At 38.7% G+C, this 22,724-nt stretch overlaps 2 protein-coding genes across 20 annotated transcripts in view; one reads left to right on the top strand and one right to left on the bottom strand.

Moving 5' to 3' along the window:
• LOC127447681 (peripheral plasma membrane protein CASK-like) overlaps positions 1 to 22,724 on the bottom strand; it is a 244,914-nt gene that overhangs the window by 35,197 nt on the left and 186,993 nt on the right. For 10 of the 19 annotated variants that reach the window (XM_051709662.1, XM_051709665.1, XM_051709660.1 and 7 more), the window contains exons 6-12: positions 6,899 to 7,001; positions 6,187 to 6,362; positions 5,283 to 5,405; positions 4,909 to 4,992; positions 4,516 to 4,615; positions 2,764 to 2,793; positions 2,526 to 2,647 (exon numbers count right to left, since the gene is read on the bottom strand). In XM_051709662.1, the coding sequence (XP_051565622.1) occupies positions 2,526 to 2,647; positions 2,764 to 2,793; positions 4,516 to 4,615; positions 4,909 to 4,992; positions 5,283 to 5,405; positions 6,187 to 6,362; positions 6,899 to 7,001 (738 nt within the window). The remainder of the gene's footprint in view (positions 1 to 2,525; positions 2,648 to 2,763; positions 2,794 to 4,515; positions 4,616 to 4,908; positions 4,993 to 5,282; positions 5,406 to 6,186; positions 6,363 to 6,898; positions 7,002 to 22,724) is intronic. The other 9 variants (XM_051709672.1, XM_051709666.1, XM_051709661.1 and 6 more) reach the window with 2 other exon arrangements.
• Positions 10,220 to 14,334, top strand: gpr34b (G protein-coupled receptor 34b). The gene is made up of 2 exons (XM_051709690.1): positions 10,220 to 10,715; positions 10,994 to 14,334. The coding sequence occupies exon 2, from the start codon at positions 11,016 to 11,018 to the stop codon at positions 12,075 to 12,077; it is 1,062 nt and encodes a 353-aa protein (XP_051565650.1). The 5' UTR covers positions 10,220 to 10,715; positions 10,994 to 11,015; the 3' UTR covers positions 12,078 to 14,334.

Genomic DNA, 22,724 nt, shown 5'->3' on the forward strand with positions numbered 1-22,724 from the left:
GCCTGGTTGCTAGGGAGGGTAGAGTTACATGGGGTAACCTCCTTGTGGTCGCTATAATGTGGTTCTCGCTCTCGGTGGGGCACGTGGTGAGTTGTGCATGGATGCCATGGAGAATAGCGTGAAGCCTCCACACGCGCTATGTCTCCGCGGTAATGTGCTTAACAAGCCACACGATAAGATGCGCGGACTGACGGTCTCAAATGCGGAGGCAACTGAGATTCTTCTCAATTCCGCCACCCGGATTGAGGCGAGTCACTATGCCACCACGAGGTCTTCGAGCGCATTGGGAGTTGGGCATTCCAAATTGAAGAGAGGTTTTGAGGAGAGAGTTTTATAGGTTTTTTACTTAGGCTTTTTATCATCTGTCCTTTTTATTCTATGTAATTGTGATTTACTTAGTGGCATTTACTGCTTTTTAATGTATTTGGTATATTGAATCTTGTTTATTTTATTTTTAATGTGGTGGCATAAGGCAGAGTACTGAGTATGAATGTTTGCATGTTTTTTATTGTCTTTTATGTTATTCCACCTTGTGGGGGGCCAAAGACAAATTTCCATGAGAATGGACAATAAAGATTTAATTCAATTGATGCTTGAGTTGTCTATGTAGTCAGCAGACTGCAAGGCAGTTAACTAGGTTTACTTACGCTCTTGAGTTTACTTAAGTCTGGTTGATTGATTTTGTCTCTTATGACCAAGTCTATTTGATGCATTTAATTAGGCTGTGGCTGAACAACTAGTGTTGTCAATAAATAAAGGAACAAAGCAGATAGAAAACCTCTCCTGGTTCATAAGTAAAAAGATGATACATTACATCAAGTATGATCTTATTAAGAAAAGTCACACAGCATGATGTTATCTTTAGTTCTTTCACAATATTACACAAACACAGTCTCAAAGCATGTAAGACCTGCAAAGTCAGCAGTAGAACTTTCATGGTTAGTACATTTCCAGCAACAATAAATATGGTTTCCAAATAAAGTTTGGCAAAAAAAAAAAAAAGAAAAAAAAAAGAAAATGCCCCAGTTTACTCACCACAGCCAAACTGCAAATAAACCAGGCATAACCAATGCTAAACTCCAGGAAAACCACACAAAGAATTCAGCCAGTGCTGATGAGATCTCAACCTCTCTTGCTCATGAAGGTAGAGTTACACACAGAGCTCTCTGCCCATGGCTTCAGTGAAGAGGATGGCAATGTTTTAATGTCTATAGCAGCGCTTCTGATACACAGATAATGCTGGAGCCGCAACAGTGAAAAAAGTGTAGAGTCTGACAATAGGTGCTGTTGTTTCACTCCTTATTCAGGGGACGACGTGCATTCATAGCCTCCTTGTTATAATCTTACCCACAGAGTACTGGCATGATGGGTGGGTCCTCTCTACTTTCCTCTGGCCTGTGACTACGGAGACAGACCCATCATCCACACTGGGTGGTACCAAGCTGTACGTCTTTTGACAGAGGCCTTTGTACACACATACACACTTCTGCGATAGAGACCGTGTGCCAAGTCCACATCTGCACTTGTTCTCAAGTACACAAAACACTCATAATGCCTTAATACTGAATGCGTTCTCAAAAACACAAGCTAGACACATGCAGAGGCGTGTGTGCATGGACACACACAATGTAATAAATAAACAAAGAACAATGAATGAACAAAGTTCACTGAGTTCTGAAATATACAGAAAAGACGAGAAATACAATTTCCATGGAGAGCTGAAATTTGGTCTTCTGATATTCATTGCTCCACTTTGGCATTTCGAGAAGAAACTACACAGATTTCTAGTACATTATTGCAAATGGTAGAGCAACTGCTTAGCAGAGGATTGATATCTGAAGCATGGACCCTTTTTGTTTTGGTTTTTGTCTAATGATTAAGCATGTTGGATGTTATCAGCCCACTGCAGAAAACAAAAGTTACTAAGATCAAATACTGGCCTACCATAAGTGTGCACTTAACCCTAAGTTGCTCCTAAGGGACGGTGCCTGCAATCAGTGCATTGTAAGGTGCTTTGGCTAAAAAGTGTCCTAAATGTCAACAAACCAAGCCTAATGGATGTGCTAGAACAGGTTAGCTTTTGATTATCAGCATAAAGTCAGGTCACCACTGCAGCTTCTTCCGGCAGAGAACCATCCTCTTACCCTGGACAAGGCTGAGCCACCAACCACATTTCCACTTTTATTTTCATGTGATGCTTAGAGGCAGATGAACCTGAAATTGGACATAACCCTGAACCATGAACCTCATAACTTTCAAATCCACCAAGACCTTTCCATGTAATTTCCTTTCAGACTGACAGCATAAACCACGTGCTCGTACCATTTATATGTGCAAAAAATGCATCAGTTATCAGTCTGAGGCTAAGAGGCTAGGTCAATGCTGACTCTTTGAAAACAAAAAAACTTAAAAGTAAGCTGTAACAGTCTCTTAACATATAGTTTTTTGTGGTATAAAGAAGGGAATATTTAGGGTGTAAGTGCATGTTGGTGTGTCTGAACAGTATGTATAGTACAATTCCTTACATCTAGCAGTGTGTGGAGATCATGGTCCTGGAAGACGCTGTGTAAAAAATCCAGGTCTTTCTCACTGCAGTCCGTCAGTGCATGGATCTCCTCCAAACTGTCCAGCACCTGTGACACAGCCCCTGTGTGTGAAAACGCACAAACACAAGCACATGCATAGAGAGTCAACTTCACATATCCAGGAATGAGTAATATTTTACACAAGGGTATGAAATCAAAGCTATGTGAGGAGACATACAGTTACACCTACTTTCTGCCGCAAGCAGTCCTGCGGGATGGCCAGCATAGAAACAAGCAACAATTATTACATTAACAATATAGAGATGTAATGTAATGTCTTTAGAGATAAGAGCTGTCCACACTCTTAAGTGCACATACAAAACAATCAGGAAGTGAGGAGCATGTTTACTCAGCATCACAACTCATACACATACCAGTGATGGTTTTGACATCCTAAATGCAAAAAATCAATGCATTCTTTAGACTGTATTATGCTTACATTTAGAAGATGTGTGTAAATCTTCTTTTTTTTTTTTTTAAACATTCTATATTAAATGTTCAGGGTGGTGAAAAAACAAAACAAAACAGAAAGTAACCACAAGTGGTATTACAAGGAAAAAGGAAATGTCAACCATATTAAGAGTTGATCCCTTTGAAATTCAGCTAAATTCAAGAATATACAATCTACACTTTAAGGTCTAAACATGACACATCAAGTGATTTAATTTGACAAAAATGTCTGTGACAATTGCTACAAAAACAAAACAAACAAAAAAACGAGATTCTTCCCTTTTCTGAAGAAAATGTGCTTGCCCGGGCAAAACTCACAACCACGATGGTGTTGTGAGGTGTTGTGGGTGATGGTCAAGGCATTACCATGCTGTTACTAAAGTGTTCTCATTGGCTGGTCGTGCATTGCTAGGTGGTTACTTACAGGTTTAAAGGGATAGTTCACCTGAAAATTTTAATTCTCTCATCATTTACTCACTCACATGCCATCTCAGATGTGTTTGACTTTCTTCTGCAGAACACAAATAATAGTTTTTAGTAGAATATTTCAGCTCTTTTGGTCTCTACAGTGCAAGTGAATGGGTGCCAAAATTTTGACGCTCCTAAAAGCACGTAAAGGCATCATAAAAGCAATCCATAGGACTCCAGTGGTTTATTCCATATCTTCAGAAGTGATATGATTGGTGTGGGAGAGAAACAGATCAATATTTAAGTCCTTTTTTGCTAGAAATTCTTCTCCCATGCCCAGTAGTGGGCAGAATGCATGAAAAATGTGAATCATCCAAAAACACAAGAAGAAAAATGTGAAAGTGATCTGTTTCTCACCCACACCTATCATATCGCTTCTGAAGACATTGATTAAACCACTGGAGTCATATGGATTACTTTTATGCTGATTTATGTGATTTTTGGAGCTTCCAAATTTTGGCACCCATTCACTTGCATTGTATGGACCAAAAGAGCTCTTTTATTCTTCAAAAAATCTTCACTTGAGTTCAGCAGATGAAAGAAAGTCATACACATCTGGGATGGCAAAAGGGTGAGTAAAAGATGAGAGAATTATTCCTTTAAGTCAAAAGAACCCACCCAAAGTCTCAGTGATATTCTAGTCCATGGATATGGCTCTGGACCATGGGATTTTTTTTTTTCTGTTTAATTGTCCATCAGAACAGTTACAGCACACCACTCCTTAACAAGCCACATGATTTGAGGTATCATAAGTAACATGCTGAAGTTTAATTCTTAAGGTTACAAGTTTGTTCATGTCCCTAACATTAAATATAAACAATATTGATAGTGAGCACCACTATCAATTAACAAGAAGCTAATTTTCTCTGTCAGACAGATAAAGTCAATGTTATTAAAACCGGTGTGGCGAGTGACTAAGAGACTGCTAACTCATCTCAAAACCCATTACAGAAGGAAGGTAGTGTGCATAGGATGGGAGCTGATCGTTTTTCTCGGCTGGCTGCTTTAGTACCTGATGATGTGGGGTCTTCTGAGAAGTCAGGCATTTCTTCAGGTGGGTCGCCATAGAAAGAGTTGAACTTGTGACTGGAGACTGCAGCGAGCACCGCACCCTGGAAGACCATATAAATATGAATCATCCTTGCATCTTTAGCAACAGTCGGACAACTGTCTACATTCTGAGACATTCTCCTAAAGCACATATATACATTTTGTATTTCTATAAGGACTTTCTTAAAAAAAAAATCCTTTGACCATTCATGTAGTATAACAATGATTTTTATTAATCTAATTTCTTTAACAGTCCTTATTACAACATATTTATGGTCTTTATCTCAGAAAATGGATGTACACAAAAGCAGCTGAAACTGGATTATGCAGAAGCCTTTTAGTGCTGGTGTCTCACTTTTAGCTTCCTTCTGGAATTGAACTTTCTCAGCTGCTCAACTGTATCAGGAAGGTGGATCTTGTAGGCATAGCGGTCTCTCTCCTAACAGGAAACACACACACTTATTATGAAATGGCTTTGCAAATCTCTTATATAAATGTTTGAAGGCAATAGAATATAAAACAAGAGATCCCAAATTGTTTAGTAAAACAAAGTCCAGAAGTCCAGCAATAAAAAGCAGAAAAATATTTGAAATATAATTAACAAAACTAACTAAAATAACTTTAAGAGTTACCAGATTTTTGAAATTTCAGTGTCTTCACTTGCTTCCAGTGAGCAAAGGCTTTATCAAGCAGATTAGAAAGCAGGTGTTTCTTGTGTGATGGTGGTACCTTGAGCCAGGGGTGGTTGAGAGCTTCGTACACTGTGATCCTCTCTGCAGGGTCCAGCATCAGCATACGGCGCACCAGATCTTTGGCACTCTCTGAGATGTGGCCCCACTGTCTGGGATTCAACTGCAGAGCAAACACGTAGATGAAAGAACAAACCCAGAGCTCTGACACTACTTTTTAACTAAAATGTTGCTGGTGCCAGAGCCGGTGCTCTCATAACTGGCCCATGTTTTCAACTGACTATGTAAATACATAATCTGTAAACATGGTGCAGTCGTAAGTTTTGAGAGAATGTTTCAACATCCAGAGTATCTGAATTAACCGTCTTCACAAACTGACTTTGATGTAATATGTAGTTATTTAAATATACCCAATACAATTTATAGCAATCAATTCATACAATAATATTTGTTACTAATTCATTTTATTTCAGGTGGAAGGGAAAATTAAAGGAACGGAAAAACCAAAATACACTGCATAGGGCACTTTCAGTGTAACCAGCAATCTTTTTTATTTTATTTTTTACTTTTGAATGTGGTTACAACATTATACTGCCCGTGGCCACTGATGTTAGAGGTTCCTGGTTTGAGACCAGTTGACTTAAAGGGCCGGTGTGGAGCTAATTCTTCCAGTACATAACCACCATTTATTTAGTGAAAGAACTGGGCCAGAATGGAAAAGTGGTACCATAGCTCTGAGATGTGCTGAGATTCCAGTGTAATAGGTGACTAGGTTAGAGTTAATTAGGTAACTGAATAAAATCTCCATACCTCCAAATAGAAGCCCTTAAACAAATCAGTGTATAGCCATTTTCATAAGCCTGATCTCAGTCCATTTTTAAGGCCTTGGAGCTTTTCTGTGTGGCTTTGTTTCATCTTAACCGACTCTGCAATTTAATCACTACCTTGTATCTTCCTTTTATGATTGCTTCAAACAGGCGCTCTTTGGTGCCGTAGAAGGGCAGGCAGCCACTGAGCAGGATGTAGAGGATGACTCCGCAGCCCCACACATCCACAGGTTTCCCGTAAGGTTCTCTTTTCACCACTTCAGGTGCCATGAAGTGTGGAGTGCCCACCCGGCCTGCAGCACAGACAACAAGTCACATGTGAGCATCCATTCAAACATACACAAAAAGAGATGCTGCTGACACAAGTTTTGAGCAATCAAACACAATCATGCCTACACAGCCACCCACAAATGGTATAAGTGTCAAAGAGTTACATTAATTGAGACAAAATCACTGCTTGGAAGATTTGAAATTCAAGACCCAGTTATTAGGACTTGTTAAGTGAGACAAATACTAAGTAAGAGCTATTTTCTGAACACTGAGCTAGTGGTTTCGTCTAAAATACTGAACCGAAAGCAAGCCAATGCTTTGCAAACAAGATAAGGCTCTTCTCTGTTATGACAAATCAGTGTTTTATTTTCAACACTCTGCTTTTCAAAATGCTACTAATGTACATAAAATCATGCCGACCATAGGTTACTCTATGAAGCCACTGGTTTGCAGTGCAAGAACATAGAAAACATTCATGTGTTGTGTGTTAACCATTTTTGTGCAACATAGTACATCAGTTTTTAGTGCAAAAAAGAATATCTGAAATGTTTTTTAGTACCTCCAGCCACGAGTCCAGACTCTCCAAGCTGTATAGCCACACCAAAGCCGCCCAGTTTCACTGGTGCCGAGTTCTCCTTTGATGCCAGCAACACACAATGAGGCTGCAGGGGGAAAAGAAATATATGTGGGATTGACATTAACAGTCAAAAAAGTGAAAGACAACATTTGCCAGTAACACTTCACTATAACATCAACTACAACATAATATTGGATAGCGAATATACAAATCTATGTAGTACAATAGCACTGGGATGCTTCAATGTTTGTAACATATAGGCTGCCATCTGTGCTTTGCTCGAGTGATCCTGCTATGACTTTGTTTGGAAATATTTTCAATAGCAGAGCAAAAATATTATAGTTGTAAGTAATAAAATTGTGTTTAAAATGTATATTTTTCAATATTAACCTCCTGTTTATAGAATGGCTGTATAAAAGCTGTTGTATCAGGATCGTGCCCGCGGCTGAATCTAATGCTGGCCCTACATAATAAGCGTCATAAGTGTCTACATAAGGGCCTTGCAACCAAAAGGGGGACCCCTACCATGGGTTCAGTGTAGTAACCTAGTTTAAACTTGACAGAGGATGGACAGTTTACTTCTGAGTTTGGAGAGAAAGCGAACAAGAAGCAAAGCATTGATTGATTGTTTGTGATACTGTGGGATGACTTCTCTGAGAATGAATTATGCCAGCTGAAAGAGGCATTTATTTGCATAAGCTGTCTGCACTGGTTTAGCACTTGATTCAGTACAATAGAACTCTTGCTCATTTAATATTACTAATGAAAATGACCCAAAAATGAAAATTCTCAAATTCTCTCATTATTTACTCACCCTCATGATATCCCAGGTGTGTATGACTTTCTTTATCCAGCAGAACACATTTTAAGAAAAATAGAAAAATACAGTGCATTCAAAAATTATTCAGACCCTTAATCTTTTTTTTCCACATTTTTTTATGTTGCAGCCTTATGCTAAAATGCTTTAAAAAAATTTTTTTCTCACATCAATGTACACTCCATACCCCATAATGACAAAGCATTTGCAAACTTTGCAAAACTATTAAAAATAAAAACTGAAATATCACATTGACAAGTATTCAGACCCTTAACTCAGTACTATAGTTAAAGTACCTTTGGCAGCGATTACAGCCTCAAGTCTTTTTGGGTATGATGCGACAAGCTTTGCACACATTTGGGGATTTTCTACCATTCTTCTCTGCAGATCCTCTCAAGCTTTGTCAGGTTGGATGGGGACTGTCGGTGGACAGCCATTTTTAGGTCTCTCCAGAGATGTTCGATTGGGTTCAAGTCTGGACTCTGGCTGGGTCTCTCAAGGACATTCACAGAGTTGTCCCTAAGCCACTCTTGCATTGTCTTGGCTGTGTGCTTAGGGTCATTGTCCTCTGGACCAGGTTTTCATTAAGGATATCTTCTGTATTTTGCTGTGTTCAGCTTCCCTTCAAATCTGACCAATCCCCTAGTCCATGCCACTTAAAAACACCCCCACAGCATGATACTACCACCACCACACTTCACAATTGGGATGGTATTGCGCATGTGATGAGCGGTGCCTGGTTTCCTCCAGACAAGATGCTTGGAAACAAGGCCAAACAGTTCAATCTTTGTTTCATCAGAACAGAGAATCTTGTTTCTCACAGTCTGAGAGTCCTTTAGGTGCTTTTTTGTGTCTTGCACTGAGGAGAGGCTTCCATCTGGCCACTCTGCCATAAAGCCCAGATCGTGGAATGTTGCAGTAATGGTTGTCCTTCTGCAAGTTTCTCCCACCTCCACACATGATCTCTAAAGCTCAACCAAAGTGACCATCGGGTTCTTGGTCACCTCTCTTACCAAGGCCCTTCTCCCCCGATTGCTCAGTTTGGCCGAGCAGCCAGCTCTAGGAAGAGTCCTGGTTGTATCAAACTTCTTCCATTTAAGAATTATGGAGGCCACTGTGCTCTTGGGAACCTTCAATGCAGCCAAACTTTTTTGTAGCCTTCCCCAGATCAGTGCCTTGACACAATCCTATCTCTGAGCTTTGCAGGCAGTTCCTTTGACCTCATGGCTTGGTTTTTGCTCTGATCTGCATTTTCTGCTGTGAGACCTTATATAGACAGGTGTGTGCCTTTCCAAATCATGTCCAATCAGTTGACTTTGCCACAGGAGGACTCCAATCAAAGTGTAGAAACATCTCAAAGATGATCCAGAGAAATGGGATGCTCCTGAGCTAAATTTGTCATAGTGTCATAGCAAAGGGTCTGAATACTTATGTCAGTGTGATATTTCAGCTTTTTCTTTTTAATACATTTGCAAAGTTAACAAAAATCTGTTATATGCTTTGTCAATATTGGGTATGGAGTGTAGATTGATGTAAAAAATATATTTATATATCTAGAATAAGGCTCCAACATAACAAAATGTGAAAAAAATGAAGAGGTCTGAATACTTTCTGAATGCACTGTATCTCAGCTCAGTGGGTCCTTAAAATGCAAGTGAATGGCGATTTGACTTCTGAAACTCCAAAAAGAACAGATAGTCAGCATAAACGTCATCCATACTGACTCTAGCTGTTAAATTAATGTCTTCTAAAGTGATACGATCACTTTTGGTGTAAAAAAAGATCAATATTTAAGTACTTTTTAACTATAATCCAACGCTTCCGGTAAGCTTCATGAAAGGCTGGAGTGGTCTCTTGTGTGACATATTCACGTTGCCATGTTACGAACATAATCTCATGTTCTCCTCTCGGTTGAGACATCCAGGATAACTACACAAGCGCACCATTGTGAGTAAAGAAACAGATAAATACAGATCTAAACAAAAACCAACAAATCTTCTGTACAGCGTTCCTCCTACTCACTTGTAAACAGTGCTGCTCTTCTGGGTGTGTCGCATGTGCCTCAGTTCTCATGTGTCTCACATGCCAACGTGATTACGTCACACGTGCATACTGCTGCTGACCAGAAGGATAATGTATATTCAATATTCATCTTTTTCGCACCAAAAGCAACCATGTTGCTTTAGAAGACATTAATTTAACCACTGGAGTCAGTGCGTTTCTGCTGACTATCTGTTCTTTTTGGAGCTTCAAAAGTCGAATCACCATGCACTTGCATTTTAAGAACCAACTGAGCTAAGATATATTTCTATTTTCCTTAAAATGTGTTGTGATGAAGAAAGTGAGTCATACACACCTGGAATATCATGAGGGTGAGTAAATTATGAGATAATTTTTATTTTTGGGTGAACTATTCCTTTAATTAGATATAACAGGCACTGCTTAATATAATTCTGAAATCAGAGAGATCTGAAAGGAAAGGAACAGGAAAGGAAAGTGTGGGGGCGATTTAAAAAAGTTCCAACATAGTTGTTATGGTACAATGACTTTTACACAATAAAACAAAGAAGAAGAACAACTTGACTTGTTCACACAAGTTCCCTTTATCTAATATTACAATTTCATCTAAAGACGGTCCAGTGCGAATATGCAATAACAGAGAAAATCTAAGAAGGGATTCTGATATTTTAACACATTTATGCTGTGTTTTGAAAAAACTGTTGGTGGCACAGCGTTTGTGGAAGTTGTGGTGTTGAAACACTCGTTCTCTTTTGAAAGCGCATTCAGCTGCTCTTGTGGTAAGCAAGACTTTACTGAGGAACTGAAAAAGAAATCTTCATAAAAAAGGAAGTACACAAAGCAGAGATCCGAAGAGAGATTAGACATCAGATATGTCCAACAGGAGACACTGAACAACTTTTAGCTATGATCCAGTTTCATTACTGAGACTAGAACAGCTCTCTGATGGACAGAATTTACATGGTGAGTAACTCATCTTTATGAATGTGCATCAGTCACAACATTTAAAAATATATATATTTATGTTCTCTTATTTCATAAAGATGACTTTTTCACATAGTTTTACTGCAGAAACAATGACGACAGAATTTTACACTTAACAGATTAAAGGTTCATTGGTCTTTATCAACTTATCAGTGCTGAAGCCTGTTCGTTTCCAAGAAGGGAAATAAAGACATGCTTAGATGAGTTGAAAAGAGTCTTTGGTTATAATTATAATCATCTCTGCTTCTCTTTCTAAGGTTTGAGAATTTTACACATGCAATGGCCAGCAACAATCCTCAAATCTACCCCAATGCATCACAGAACAGCGTGTCGATAAATCCCCAGCAAAACTGCCATGTGGACAATGCCAGCCTGCAGGTCCCGCTAGCTATTTTCTACGCACTCTTCTTCCTGTTCGGACTGGCTGGGAACCTGTTGGCTCTCTGGGTGTTCCTGCGAGTTCACTCCAAGAAGAACTCAGTTCGCATTTTCCTCATCAACTTGGCTCTGGCTGACTTGCTCCTTGTGATCTGTCTGCCTTTCCGAGTGGCATACCATTCCAAGAAAAACCAGTGGGTGCTGCCAGAGGTACTGTGCAGGATAGTGGGCAACGTCTTTTACATGAACATGTACATTAGTATAATTTTACTGGGGCTCATTAGTGTAGACCGTTACTTGAAGTTCCAGAGGGCATCCTGTAGGCGGATGTTCCAACAGAGCCGTTGGAGTGTGCTTCTCTGCAGTGCTATTTGGGCTGTGGCATTAGCTGCAATGACGCCACTGATTGTCCAGGCTGGAGAGCATGAAAATGAGAAAACCAAAAAGTGCTTCCAATACAAAAAACTGCACAATTCCAAATGGAAAGCCTACTTCAATTTTGTCCTTGTGGCTCTCTTTTGGTTGATCTATGGAGCCATGGTAATCTCATATGGAAGGATCGGCATAAAGCTCCTTACAGTTTCCAAAGAGAAACCCGATTTTCCAAATGCAGCCAAGTACAACAAAACAGCACTGAAGTCCTTCTTTGTGCTTTTCCTCCTCACACTATGTTTTGTGCCCTACCACTTTTTAAGAATTTTCTACATCATGTCACAGATTGCACCTGACACTTCATGCGACTGGATAAATGTGATGGACAAAACAAATGAGACAGTCCTGCTGCTATCTGCCCTTAACAGCTGTTTGGATCCAATAATGTACTTCCTGCTGTGTGGTTCTATTCGTAAAGTGATGTTGAAGATCGTATGCAATTGTTGGTCTCTGCAAAACAGTGGAGGTGACACTCCATTTGAACAGCCAAAAAACAGTGCAGTTGTGCCTACTATTTCCAACCTCTCATAGAGTTGATAATGATAACAGATGATAACAGATAATGTTAAAAATAATAAGGGATTGGGATATGTTCATGAAAAATCTGTGAATTTCTTTTTGTCACTCATCTAAAACACTACCTTTTCTACTGCTGCATTATTGGACTTATTACTAAATGAATAATTTCTACAAAATTACGAATAAGCTTACGCACGAATTAACATTATTCAATTTAACTTGCTGTTTGTAACTGTGTTTGCATTGTTTCTATGCAAGTATTAAAAATAATTTAGGGCAGTGGTAGCTCAGCGGTTAAGGCTCTGGGTTACTGATCAGAAGGTCGGGGGTTCAAGCCCCAGCACTGCCAAGATGCCACTGTTGGGCCCTTGAGCAAGGCCCTTAACCCTATCTGCTCCAGGGGCGCCGTATCATGGCTGACCCTGCACTCTGACCCCAGCCTAGCTGGGATATGTGAAAAAGAAGAATTTCACCGTATATGTGCAAATGTATAATGTGTGATAAATAAAGAAAATTATTAATATACTGTGAGCATAAAATTAAATGATGTCATGTTCTCTAAATCAACTGGAGTAAATGCACAAATGTGTTAGATCTTGCAGCCATTTTCTGCATATAAACATGTACAGTTGAAGTCAGAAGTTTACATACACTTAGGTTGAAGTCATTAAAACTAATTTTTAACCACTCCACAGATTTAATATTAGCAAACTATAGTTTTGGCAAGTCGTTTAGGACATCTACTTTGTGCATGACATGAGTAATTTTTCCAACAATTGTTTACAGACAGATTTTTTCACTTTTAATTGACTATATCACAATTCCAGTGGATCAGAAGTTTACATACACTAAGTTAACTGTGCCTTTAAGCAGATTGGAAACTTCCAGAAAATTATGTCAAGCCTTTAGACAATTAGCTTCTGATAGGAGGTGTACTGAATTGGAGGTGTACCTGTGGATGTATTTTAAGGCCTACCTTCAAACTCAGTGCCTCTTTGCTTGACATCATGGGAAAATCAAAAGAAATCAGCCAAGACCACAGAAAAAAAATTGTGGACCTCCACAAATCTGGTTCATCCTTGGGAGCAATTTACAAACGCCTGAAGGTACCACGTTCATCTGTACAAACAACAGTATGCAAGTATAAACACCATGGGACCATGTAGCCATCATACTGCTCAGGAAGGAGACGCATTCTGCCTCCTAGAGATGAACAATCCCAGAACAACAGCAAAGGACCTTGTGAAGATGCTGGAGGAAACAAGTAGACAAGTATCTATATCCACAGTAAAACGAGTCCTATATCGACATAACCTGAAGACTGCTCAGCAAGGAAGAAGCCAGTGCTCCAAAACCGCCATAAAAAATCCAGACTACAGTTTGTAAGTGCACATGGGGACAAAGATCTTTCTTTTTGGAGAAATGTCCTCTGGTCTGTTGAAACAAAAACCGAAGTGTTGGCCATAATGACCATTGTTATGTTTGGAGGAAAAAAGGGTGAGGCTTGCATGCCGAAGATCACCATCCAAACCGTGAAGCATGGGGGTGGCTGCATCATGTTGTGGGGGTGTTTTGCTGCAGGAGGGACTGGTGCACTTCACAAAATAGATGGCATCATGAGGAAGGAAAATTATGTGGATGTATTGAAGCAACATCTCAAGACATCAGCCAGGAAGTTAAAGCTCGGTCGCAAATGGGCCTTCCAAATGGACAATGACCCCAAGCATACCTCCAAAGTTGTGGCAAAATGACTTAAGGATAACAAAGTCAAGGTATTTGAGTGGTCATCACAAAGCCCTGACCTCAATCCTAACCCTAACTTAAAAAGTATGTGCGAGCAAGGAGGCCTAAAAACCTGACTCAGTTACACCAGTTCTGTTTGGAGGAATGGGCCAAAATTCCAGCAAATTATTGTGAGAAGCTTGTGGAAGGCTACCCAAAACATTTTGACCCAAGTACAAACAATTTAAAGGCAATGCTAACAAGCAATTACTAACAAAGTGTATGAAAACTTCTGACCCACTGGGAATATGATGAAAGAAATAAAAGCTGAAATAAATAATTCTCTCAACTATTATTCTGATATTTCACATTCTTAAAATAGTGATTCTAACTGACCTAAGACAGGGAATATTTTCTATGTTTAAATAACAGAAATTGTGAAAAACTGAGTTTAAATGTATTTGGCTATGGTGTATGTAAACTTCTGAATTCAACTGTTGTTATTAATGTGGTAATAAACTGCTTGGCCAAAAAAAAGTTGCAGTTTGGATTTAAATAAGCAGATACATAAGAGCCTATGATTGGATCTTTATTGCAGTGATTAATATGTTTCAGCAGGCAACAATTTTTTTAACCCTAACTGATGCAGTGTATAGCTTCTCATTTCTTAAACAACCATGTCGGAAGACGTATACCGTGGTCGTGGAAAAGATGTTACTGTGTTTCAGAAGGGGCAAATTATTGGCCTGCATCAAGCAAAAAAACAACAAGGAGATTTGCTGAAATCACTCGAATTGGGTTAAAAACTGTCCAACGCATTACTAAAACCTTGAAGGATAGTGGTGTACCGTCAACTTTGTGGACGAAATGTGGTCGGAAAAAAATCTCGAATGATCGTGATCGGCGATCACTAAAATGCTTGAAGTCATATCATAAAAAAATCGACAGTAGAACTCACGGCTATGTTAAATAGTGAAAGTTAGAGCATTTCCAAACATACAATGCGACGAGAACTTACAGGACTGGGACTAAACAGCTGTGTGGCCACAAGAAAGTTAGTGAGGTTAATTTAAAAAAAAAAAAACTACTTCAATTTGAAAAGTTTGGTTTTTATGTGTACAAATGGTCTCATATGAATGTTGAAATTGTCCCTATGCACCTTTTTTAACATACAGTTTTCAGAAATCTTTCGTATGAATTAAACATTTTACTGAAACAATACTAAAAAATACAATGATATATATTAGGGGTGGGCAACCTATGGCATGCTTGCCAGCATTGGCAATCTGAGGGATGATCACTGGCATGCCAGCAACAGTGAGAGAGAAGTAGACTATTTTATTTATATTAATAAACCTGCATTCCAATCTACATCTTGATATAATCCTTCCTTACGCAGCGTGTTTTCATGAGCTGAATGGGAGGCTAAACAAAAAGTTCAAATGTGACGAGACTGCAATATAACCTCCAGACTCGTGCAGCGCGTGCAAGCCATTCCCGCATCACGAGTTGGCAGCACTTCATGTTCAGTTAATCGCGCGAGTAAACCTATTGGATCAAAATCACGCCAAATGTATTGCGGTCACGGATCCAAAAATAATAAGCGTGAATCAAACCAATAAGCATGAATCAAAAAAATAATAAGTGCAGATAAAAAAATAATAAGCGCAAAAAGAAATAAAAATTGCAGATAAAAATAATTAGCGCAGATCAAAAAATAACAAGCATGAATCAAAAATATATAAATACATTTAAAAGATGCTGCAAAAAAAATGTTTTCCTTGGTTATATTACAGTTTTTTGTGCTCTCTGACAATTTTGCTCATATTTTCATTTTTTTGTACGCTTACGCTGTATTTTTCTTTGCTTTTGTTTCCAAGTTCTGCGCTTGATTTTCCAAAACTTGTGAGTAGAGTTTCATGTAAATCAGGGGGCGTTTTGCGTCCCTATTGGTCCACTAGTTTTTGATCGACAGCTCCTGCTCTAGCCAATCATTCGAAGAGGGGAGGTGACGTCACTCCAATGTGTCTCCGACGGCTGCTGCTCAATATTATATTATTTATGGTTTATAGATACGCTGCTTGTGTCTGTTTTGACTATTTTCTGCCAGTTTTAGGAAACAATGTGTTGTCCGAGTAGGCCATTAACATAGTCCGTTAACACATGTATCGAGTCAGCTGAATTTAGTTAGCAGAGTCTTTAGTTTAGGCATTATTTAAGTCTTCCTTGTTAGTAGGTTATTGGCTGCATATCTGCATATTATTGGCTGCATAAAAAAAAAAAAAAAAACAAGTCTGGGTTGGTGTGGATGTTTGATGCATGTTTTTACTAGCTGTACCAATGTAGTCGCGAGCTCTGAACCCAACTTGATCCGCTTTTCCATTACAAAAACCCAGATCCCGACACCAAGGCCTATCACAATACTGATGAATATAGAAATGCTTACATATAATTGGACAATTTTTTTTTAAATTATGTCAAAAATCTAAAAGGTGTGCATTATTGCTGACGCCTACATGCACACTTTGGAGTTGGTTGTATGCCTGTAAGTCATTTGCTTCAAATGTTACTGAAGTTGTATGTTATGAAAATGTTTGTAAATGTTTTGGATACGTATGCTCCAATGTTGCCTGTATCTTTAGAGACGATCCCTAAATTATTTGTGACTAAAGAACGTCCAACGTCAAGCCAACTTTATTGCATTATTTATTGATGTGGGGATGCTTGGTCACTTGTTTCTGATTTCGCTACAGTATCGTGGAAAAAGAAACTACATATAACCGTGTATATAATATAAATACATTTAAAATATGCTGCAAAAAAAAAAAAAAAAAAAAAAAAAAGTCATCTGAATTGCAAACAAAATCATGTTTTCCTTGGTTATATTACAGTTTTTTGTGCTCTCTGACAATTTTGCTCATATTTAAAAAAACAAAAAAACAAGTCTGGGTTGGTGTGGATGTTTGATGCATGTTTTTACTAGCTGTACCAATGTAGTCGCGAGCTCACAACTTCCGAGAACCGCTTTTCCATGTTGCTGAATGTGCCGTTATGTACTGATCCTACGTTGGCATCGTTGGCACGGCTACATGTAGTTTCTTTTTCCACGATACTGCAGTGAAATCAGAAACAAGTGACCAAGCATCCCCACATCAATAAATAATGCAATAAAGTTGGCTTGACGTTGGACGTTCTTTAGTCACAAATAATTTAGGGATCGTCTCTAAAGATACAGGCAACATTGGAGCATACGTATCCAAAACATTTACAAACATTTTCATAACATACAACTTCAGTAACATTTGAAGCAAATGACTTACAGGCATACAACCAACTCCAAAGTGTGCATGTAGGCGTCAGCAATAATGCACACCTTTTAGATTTTTGACATAATTTAAAAAAAATTGTCCAATTATATGTAAGCATTTCTATATTCATCAGTATTGTGATAGGCCTTGGTGTCGGGATCTGGGTTTTTGTAATGGAAAAGCGGATCAAGTTGGGTTCAGAGCTCGCGACTACATTGGTACAGCTAGTAAAAACATGCATCAAACATCCACACCAACCCAGACTTGTTTTTTTTTTTTTTTTTTTTTTTTAAAGATATGCAGCCAATAACCTACTAACAAGGAAGTCTTAAATAATGCCTAAACTAAAGACTCTGCTAACTAAATTCAGCTGACTCGATACATGTGTTAACGGACTATGTTAATGGCCTACTCGGACAACACACTGTTTCCAAGAACTGGCAGAAAATGGTCAAAACAGACACAAGCAGCGTATCTATAAACCATAAATAATATAATATTGAGCAGCAGCCGTCGGAGACACATTGGAGTGACGTCACCTCCCCTCTTCGAATGATTGGCTAGAGCAGGAGCTGTCGAACAAAAACTAGTGGACCAATAGGGACGCAAAACGCCCCCTGATTTACATGAAACTCTACTCACAAGTTTTGGAAAATCAAGCGCAGAACTTGGAAACAAAAGCAAAGAAAAATACAGCGTAAGCGTACAAAAAAAAAAAAAAAAAACAAAACAAACAAACAAAAAAAAAAACAAAACAAACAAAAAAATTTGTCAGAGTACAAAAAACAGTAATATAACCAAGGAAAACATGATTTTGTTTACATTTTTTTTTTTTGCAGCATCTTTTAAATGTATTTATATATTTTTGACTCATGCTTATTTTTTTTATCTAAGCTAATATTTTTTTATCTGCGCTTTTTATTTATTTTTGCGCTTATTATTTTTTATCTGCACTTATTTTTTTATTCACGCTTATTTTTTTTTATTTTTATTTATTTTTAATTCACGCTTATTATTTTTGGATCGGTGACCGCAATACATTTAGCGGGATTTTGATCCCATATAAACGCGCCCGCTTTTCCTCGGTCAGGCTGTGCGGATGACAGCCTGTAATGAGTATTGATGTCATTTAGTCCAGTAGAGGGCGGTAAAAGTTTGTATAAAGCTAGGTGCATTCCCAATGGAAGGGACGATGTAATTTACATACGCTGAGTGTGTGACATGGATAAAATAACAGCACAATTATTTGAATTACTTTGATTTATTTAATACATCCAAACAATACATGCTACCAGGAGTGGGGTCCTTCAAACAATGGATGCAATTAAACCACCAGGTTTATTGAGATTCAAACAGCAGTTTGAGTTGTATGTTGCAGCTATTGGCAGGTGGATGCTACTGATGAAAGAAAGACTGCCATGCAACTTACTATTGCAGGAGCAGACGCAGTGGAAGAGTGTAACACGTTTACTTTGGCTGAAGAGGCGAATAAGAAGAAACTGGACAAAGTATTAGAAAAATGTTATGGCCACTGCCTGTCAAATACGAATGAGACATACGAAAGGTATGTTTTTCGAACACGTATGCAGCATGAAGAGACTTTTGACAGTTTTCTCACAGATCTTAAGATCAAAGCTAAAACTTGTAATTTTAATGAATTGCGAGAATCAATGATTCGGGATCAAATTGTGTTAGGCATATGTGATGAGCTCAGAGAAAGACTGTTAAGAGAACCCGAACTTACATTAGATAATTCTGTAAAATTATGTCAGTCCAGTGAATTAGCGAGACTGCAAGTGCTTAAGTTTGATGTTGCCGGTGTTCCTGGCATGGCCTTTTTTTTTTTTTTCTATTAACATTTTTATTGATTCAAATGGTTGACAAATAGAAACAAAACAAATATACAATGAATCAACATTTAACTCCCTCTACTACCCCTCCCCAATCACCAACCCGACCCCCAACGAACATCCCCGTGGTCACACATAAGTACACACACACACAAAATAATATAATAATAATACACATCTAAAACTTTGCCTCTCTCTACACAGTCCCTCCCCGAGAGTCCCCCAAAAACTCAAAATAATTGCCACATCTCCCATTAAATGAATCCCTGATCCCTAGCCTTCTATATTACACCTCTTCGGGAGCAGCCACCCTCCCCATCTCAGTGTACCACTACCGAAATGAGGGCGCTCCAGCTGACTTCCATCCCCTTAAAACTATCTGTCTGCCTGTCATAACACTGGTCAGAACCCAATTTTTTATGTGTTTATCCCCTATTTTGATGACCGTCCCATCGCCTAAAATACAGAGTCTGGGGCAAAATGAAACCCGAGCGCCCAAAACGTCACACACAAAACTCTGAACCTTCAACCAAAATTCTTGGATCTTAACACACCCCAAAAAACATGGGTTGTGTCTCCATCTTCTGATTGGCATCGCCAGCAAGTCGGTTTGTCTTTAAGACCAAGCCTATACAATCTAAAGGGGGTCCAATAGAATCTATGCAAATCTTGAACTGCATAAGGCACACCCTTGCATCTCTAGATACAGACTTGCTGTTTTTTAGAATCTTAGCCCACACTCCCTCCTCCAATACCAAGTTTAAATAATTCTCCCATAATCTCTTGAGAGAAGTTAAAGCTAGTCCCCCAGACTCTGAATTAGCAGGGAGCAATACACTGATGCCTCATGACCTTTTCCAAAAGCAGTAATCACCACTCCCAGAGTATCTGCCGCTTTATGGGGGGGGGGGGGGGGGTGTATGCTACTCTCAAAAATAGTACAGAGCAGATGGCGCAGCTATAAATACCTAAAGAACTGAGATCTGGGGATCCCAAATTGTTGAACCAAATTTTTAAAGGATCTCAACACTCCACTCTCATACAGGTCACCAAGTGTAGTAAACCCCTCACAATCCACTCTGACCAGCAGAAAGGGGACTTATTAATACATAATTTTGGGTTCAGCCATATGCTCGAGGCAACATTTAAATAAATGTCAGAATTAAACACTCTTGACACTTTTGTCCATACAGAGTGCAAATGCGAGATAACGGGGTGTAACTTCTCCAATTAGTTTGATAGGCTTTGCAATTGCGAAATAGGGGCAAGAACTTCCTGTTCAATACTGTAAGGATGTTTACACCCAAAGGCTCTGTGAGAGCCAACGTCATAAAACACGCACACAGAAGAGCATCTCCACCTGTGCCAACACACCCTACTGATTAAGGACCATAAAATGCAAATCTCACTCACTCCTGCCCTCTCTCTCACCTCAGGTCACTTTAAGGTCACCAAAAACTAAGTTATGATTTATCCTGTTCTCACAAATCTCACTCACACCTGCCCCCTCTCTCACCTCAGGTCACTTTAAGGTCACCAAAAACTAAGTTATGACTTTAACCTGTTCTGTAATTTAAAAGGTTTTCTGATCATACATGTTTGGTCTCATTCAAGAGGTCCCAGTGCAACTGGTAAAATGGTCTCATTCCCTCTCTGCAAAGTCAAATCACAAGTAAGATTTAAGAACTTAGTAAAATACTGTATTCTATCTGGGGCATGCCCCCTTCCAGATCTCTTGCAGGAACCATCAGATTAGGTGCATTCTTTGTAAACATCAAACAACCTACTCAATCACAAGTTTCGAAGGTCTACTTACAGCTCCTTAAATTGTAAAACAAATCCTGAATAACATCAAACAAACACATCTGAAACAACAATAGAATTGTTTGGTATTTAAGGAGGGTTGGCAAGGAGCTTGGGAAGTCTGTAGTCAGATCTCCCGCACAATTACTGTGTCACTTTCTATTGTCAGGTATGTTTCTTTGACTTGTCTTTTATTTTTAAGAATGTTTGTTCATTCTGATCATGTGTGATATTGGCTGTAGTTGATTTTGTAACTTATGTTTTAAATCCTACCTGGCAAATAAATTGTTACTTTTTGATTTATTCTGCATTCCTCTGAAATAATTTATCACCGGTAGATTCGAGGGATGCTTTTTGTTACCGCAAACTTATGTCCAGGATAATGATCAATACTGGAGCTTATGAATAGGAGAAAACCATGTAAGACTATCAGTCACTGCTTATCACCATCTTAGCAAGTTGTATGAAACATGACTAAATAAAACTATCATCTGGTTATGAGCAAGCAGTAGGCAGCCGAACCAGATGATATTAGTAAACTCTGCAACCGCTGACTATGAACGGGACTGGCAATTTTGTGTTCGTGAGATCTATGTAATTAATTGGCCGGCATATGACTCTGAGCAACAATTGGGACCCGAATGAAAGGATAATGAAAGTTAGGACAATTCAGAGTAATCAATAACTTTAAAAGATTAAATTAAAAGAATGATCAGAAATCAATAAGAGCTTAAATCTAAATTAATCAAATTAGTAACGAAGTCAATTGATAAAGTGCAAATTAATATGTGTTTTTGTTTCAGCACTCAGAAAAGACAGAACAATGCAGAAACCTTCAGGGGCCATTCTATTGGAATCCAACATCGAACCAATAGTTTGGTTTATACCCCTTATTTACAATACAAAACCAGGGAGGCTCTCTCACGTGGAAGCAACCAATGAGCCAAATGTCTGAGACCGAATGCATAATAATAAAACAACATCTTGGGTAGGCCTAGCCCACCTTTGTCAATCGGCCTATGTAACTTATTGAAATGTAATCTGGGATGCTTACCATTCCAAATGAAGGACTTCGTTATGCTATCAAACTGCTTGAAATAAGAGAGGGGGACATCTAAAGGGAGAGATTGTAGCAGGTAGTTGAATTTTGGAATACAATTAATTTTAATAACATTAATAACATTATATTTATCTATGATAAATGTAATGAAGCCCACCTGCCCACATCGCTTGAAAACCTTTTTATTAAGGGGTCAAAATTAACTAACTAAATCACACAAATTTGCTGAGAATAAAATGCCCAAATACTTGATGCCATGTTTGGGCCACTGCAAGACGCCCAGCTGAAATGTCTAGCTGGATCAGGGAAATTGGACATTAACTCTTACACTCGCTTGGATCTTTGTCCTTTTTATGAATCAGACTGATCCAGGCTTGTGTCATGGTTGGCGGAAGCTTTCCATTCTTTAATGATTGTGTATAAACAATTCTGTAGCATAAGATCTAACAAATTCAGCGGTAAAGCCGTCTGGCCCTGGAGGCTTGCCCGTAGGCAAGGCCTTAATTACCTCACCAAGCTCTTCCAAGTTTATCTCAGAATCAAGAAAATTTCAGTTTAGGGAGTTCTAATGGTTCCACAAAGTTCCTAATATCCTCATCAGTAGACGAAGACATGGAACTATAGAGATCAAGATTATTCTTTAAAAGCATTATTAATATCAATGGCCAAGGTCAATATTTTACCACCAGCAGATTTCACTTATGGAATGGTAGACAAAGACTCTCTCTGCTTTATATATCTAGACAAAAGTTCCCTGCTTTGTCCACCGACTCAAAGTATGACTGTCTTGCCCTGAATAGCCAAAACTCCACCTTCCACGACAAAATAGTATTATATCTGTATTTCAATCAAGCCAATTCTCTCATGCCATTAGACGACATTCTGCTCTGCGTTGGCACTTTAAATATTCCCTTCC

Source organism: Myxocyprinus asiaticus, chromosome 11 (genome assembly GCF_019703515.2).
Source record: "Myxocyprinus asiaticus isolate MX2 ecotype Aquarium Trade chromosome 11, UBuf_Myxa_2, whole genome shotgun sequence".
Lineage (NCBI taxonomy): Eukaryota > Metazoa > Chordata > Actinopteri > Cypriniformes > Catostomidae > Myxocyprinus > Myxocyprinus asiaticus.

What these genes read in the sequence shown, in the direction of transcription:
- gpr34b (XM_051709690.1), top strand. Translation starts at nt 11,016, where the DNA reads ATGGCCAGCAACAATCCTCAAATCTACCCCAATGCATCACAGAACAGC.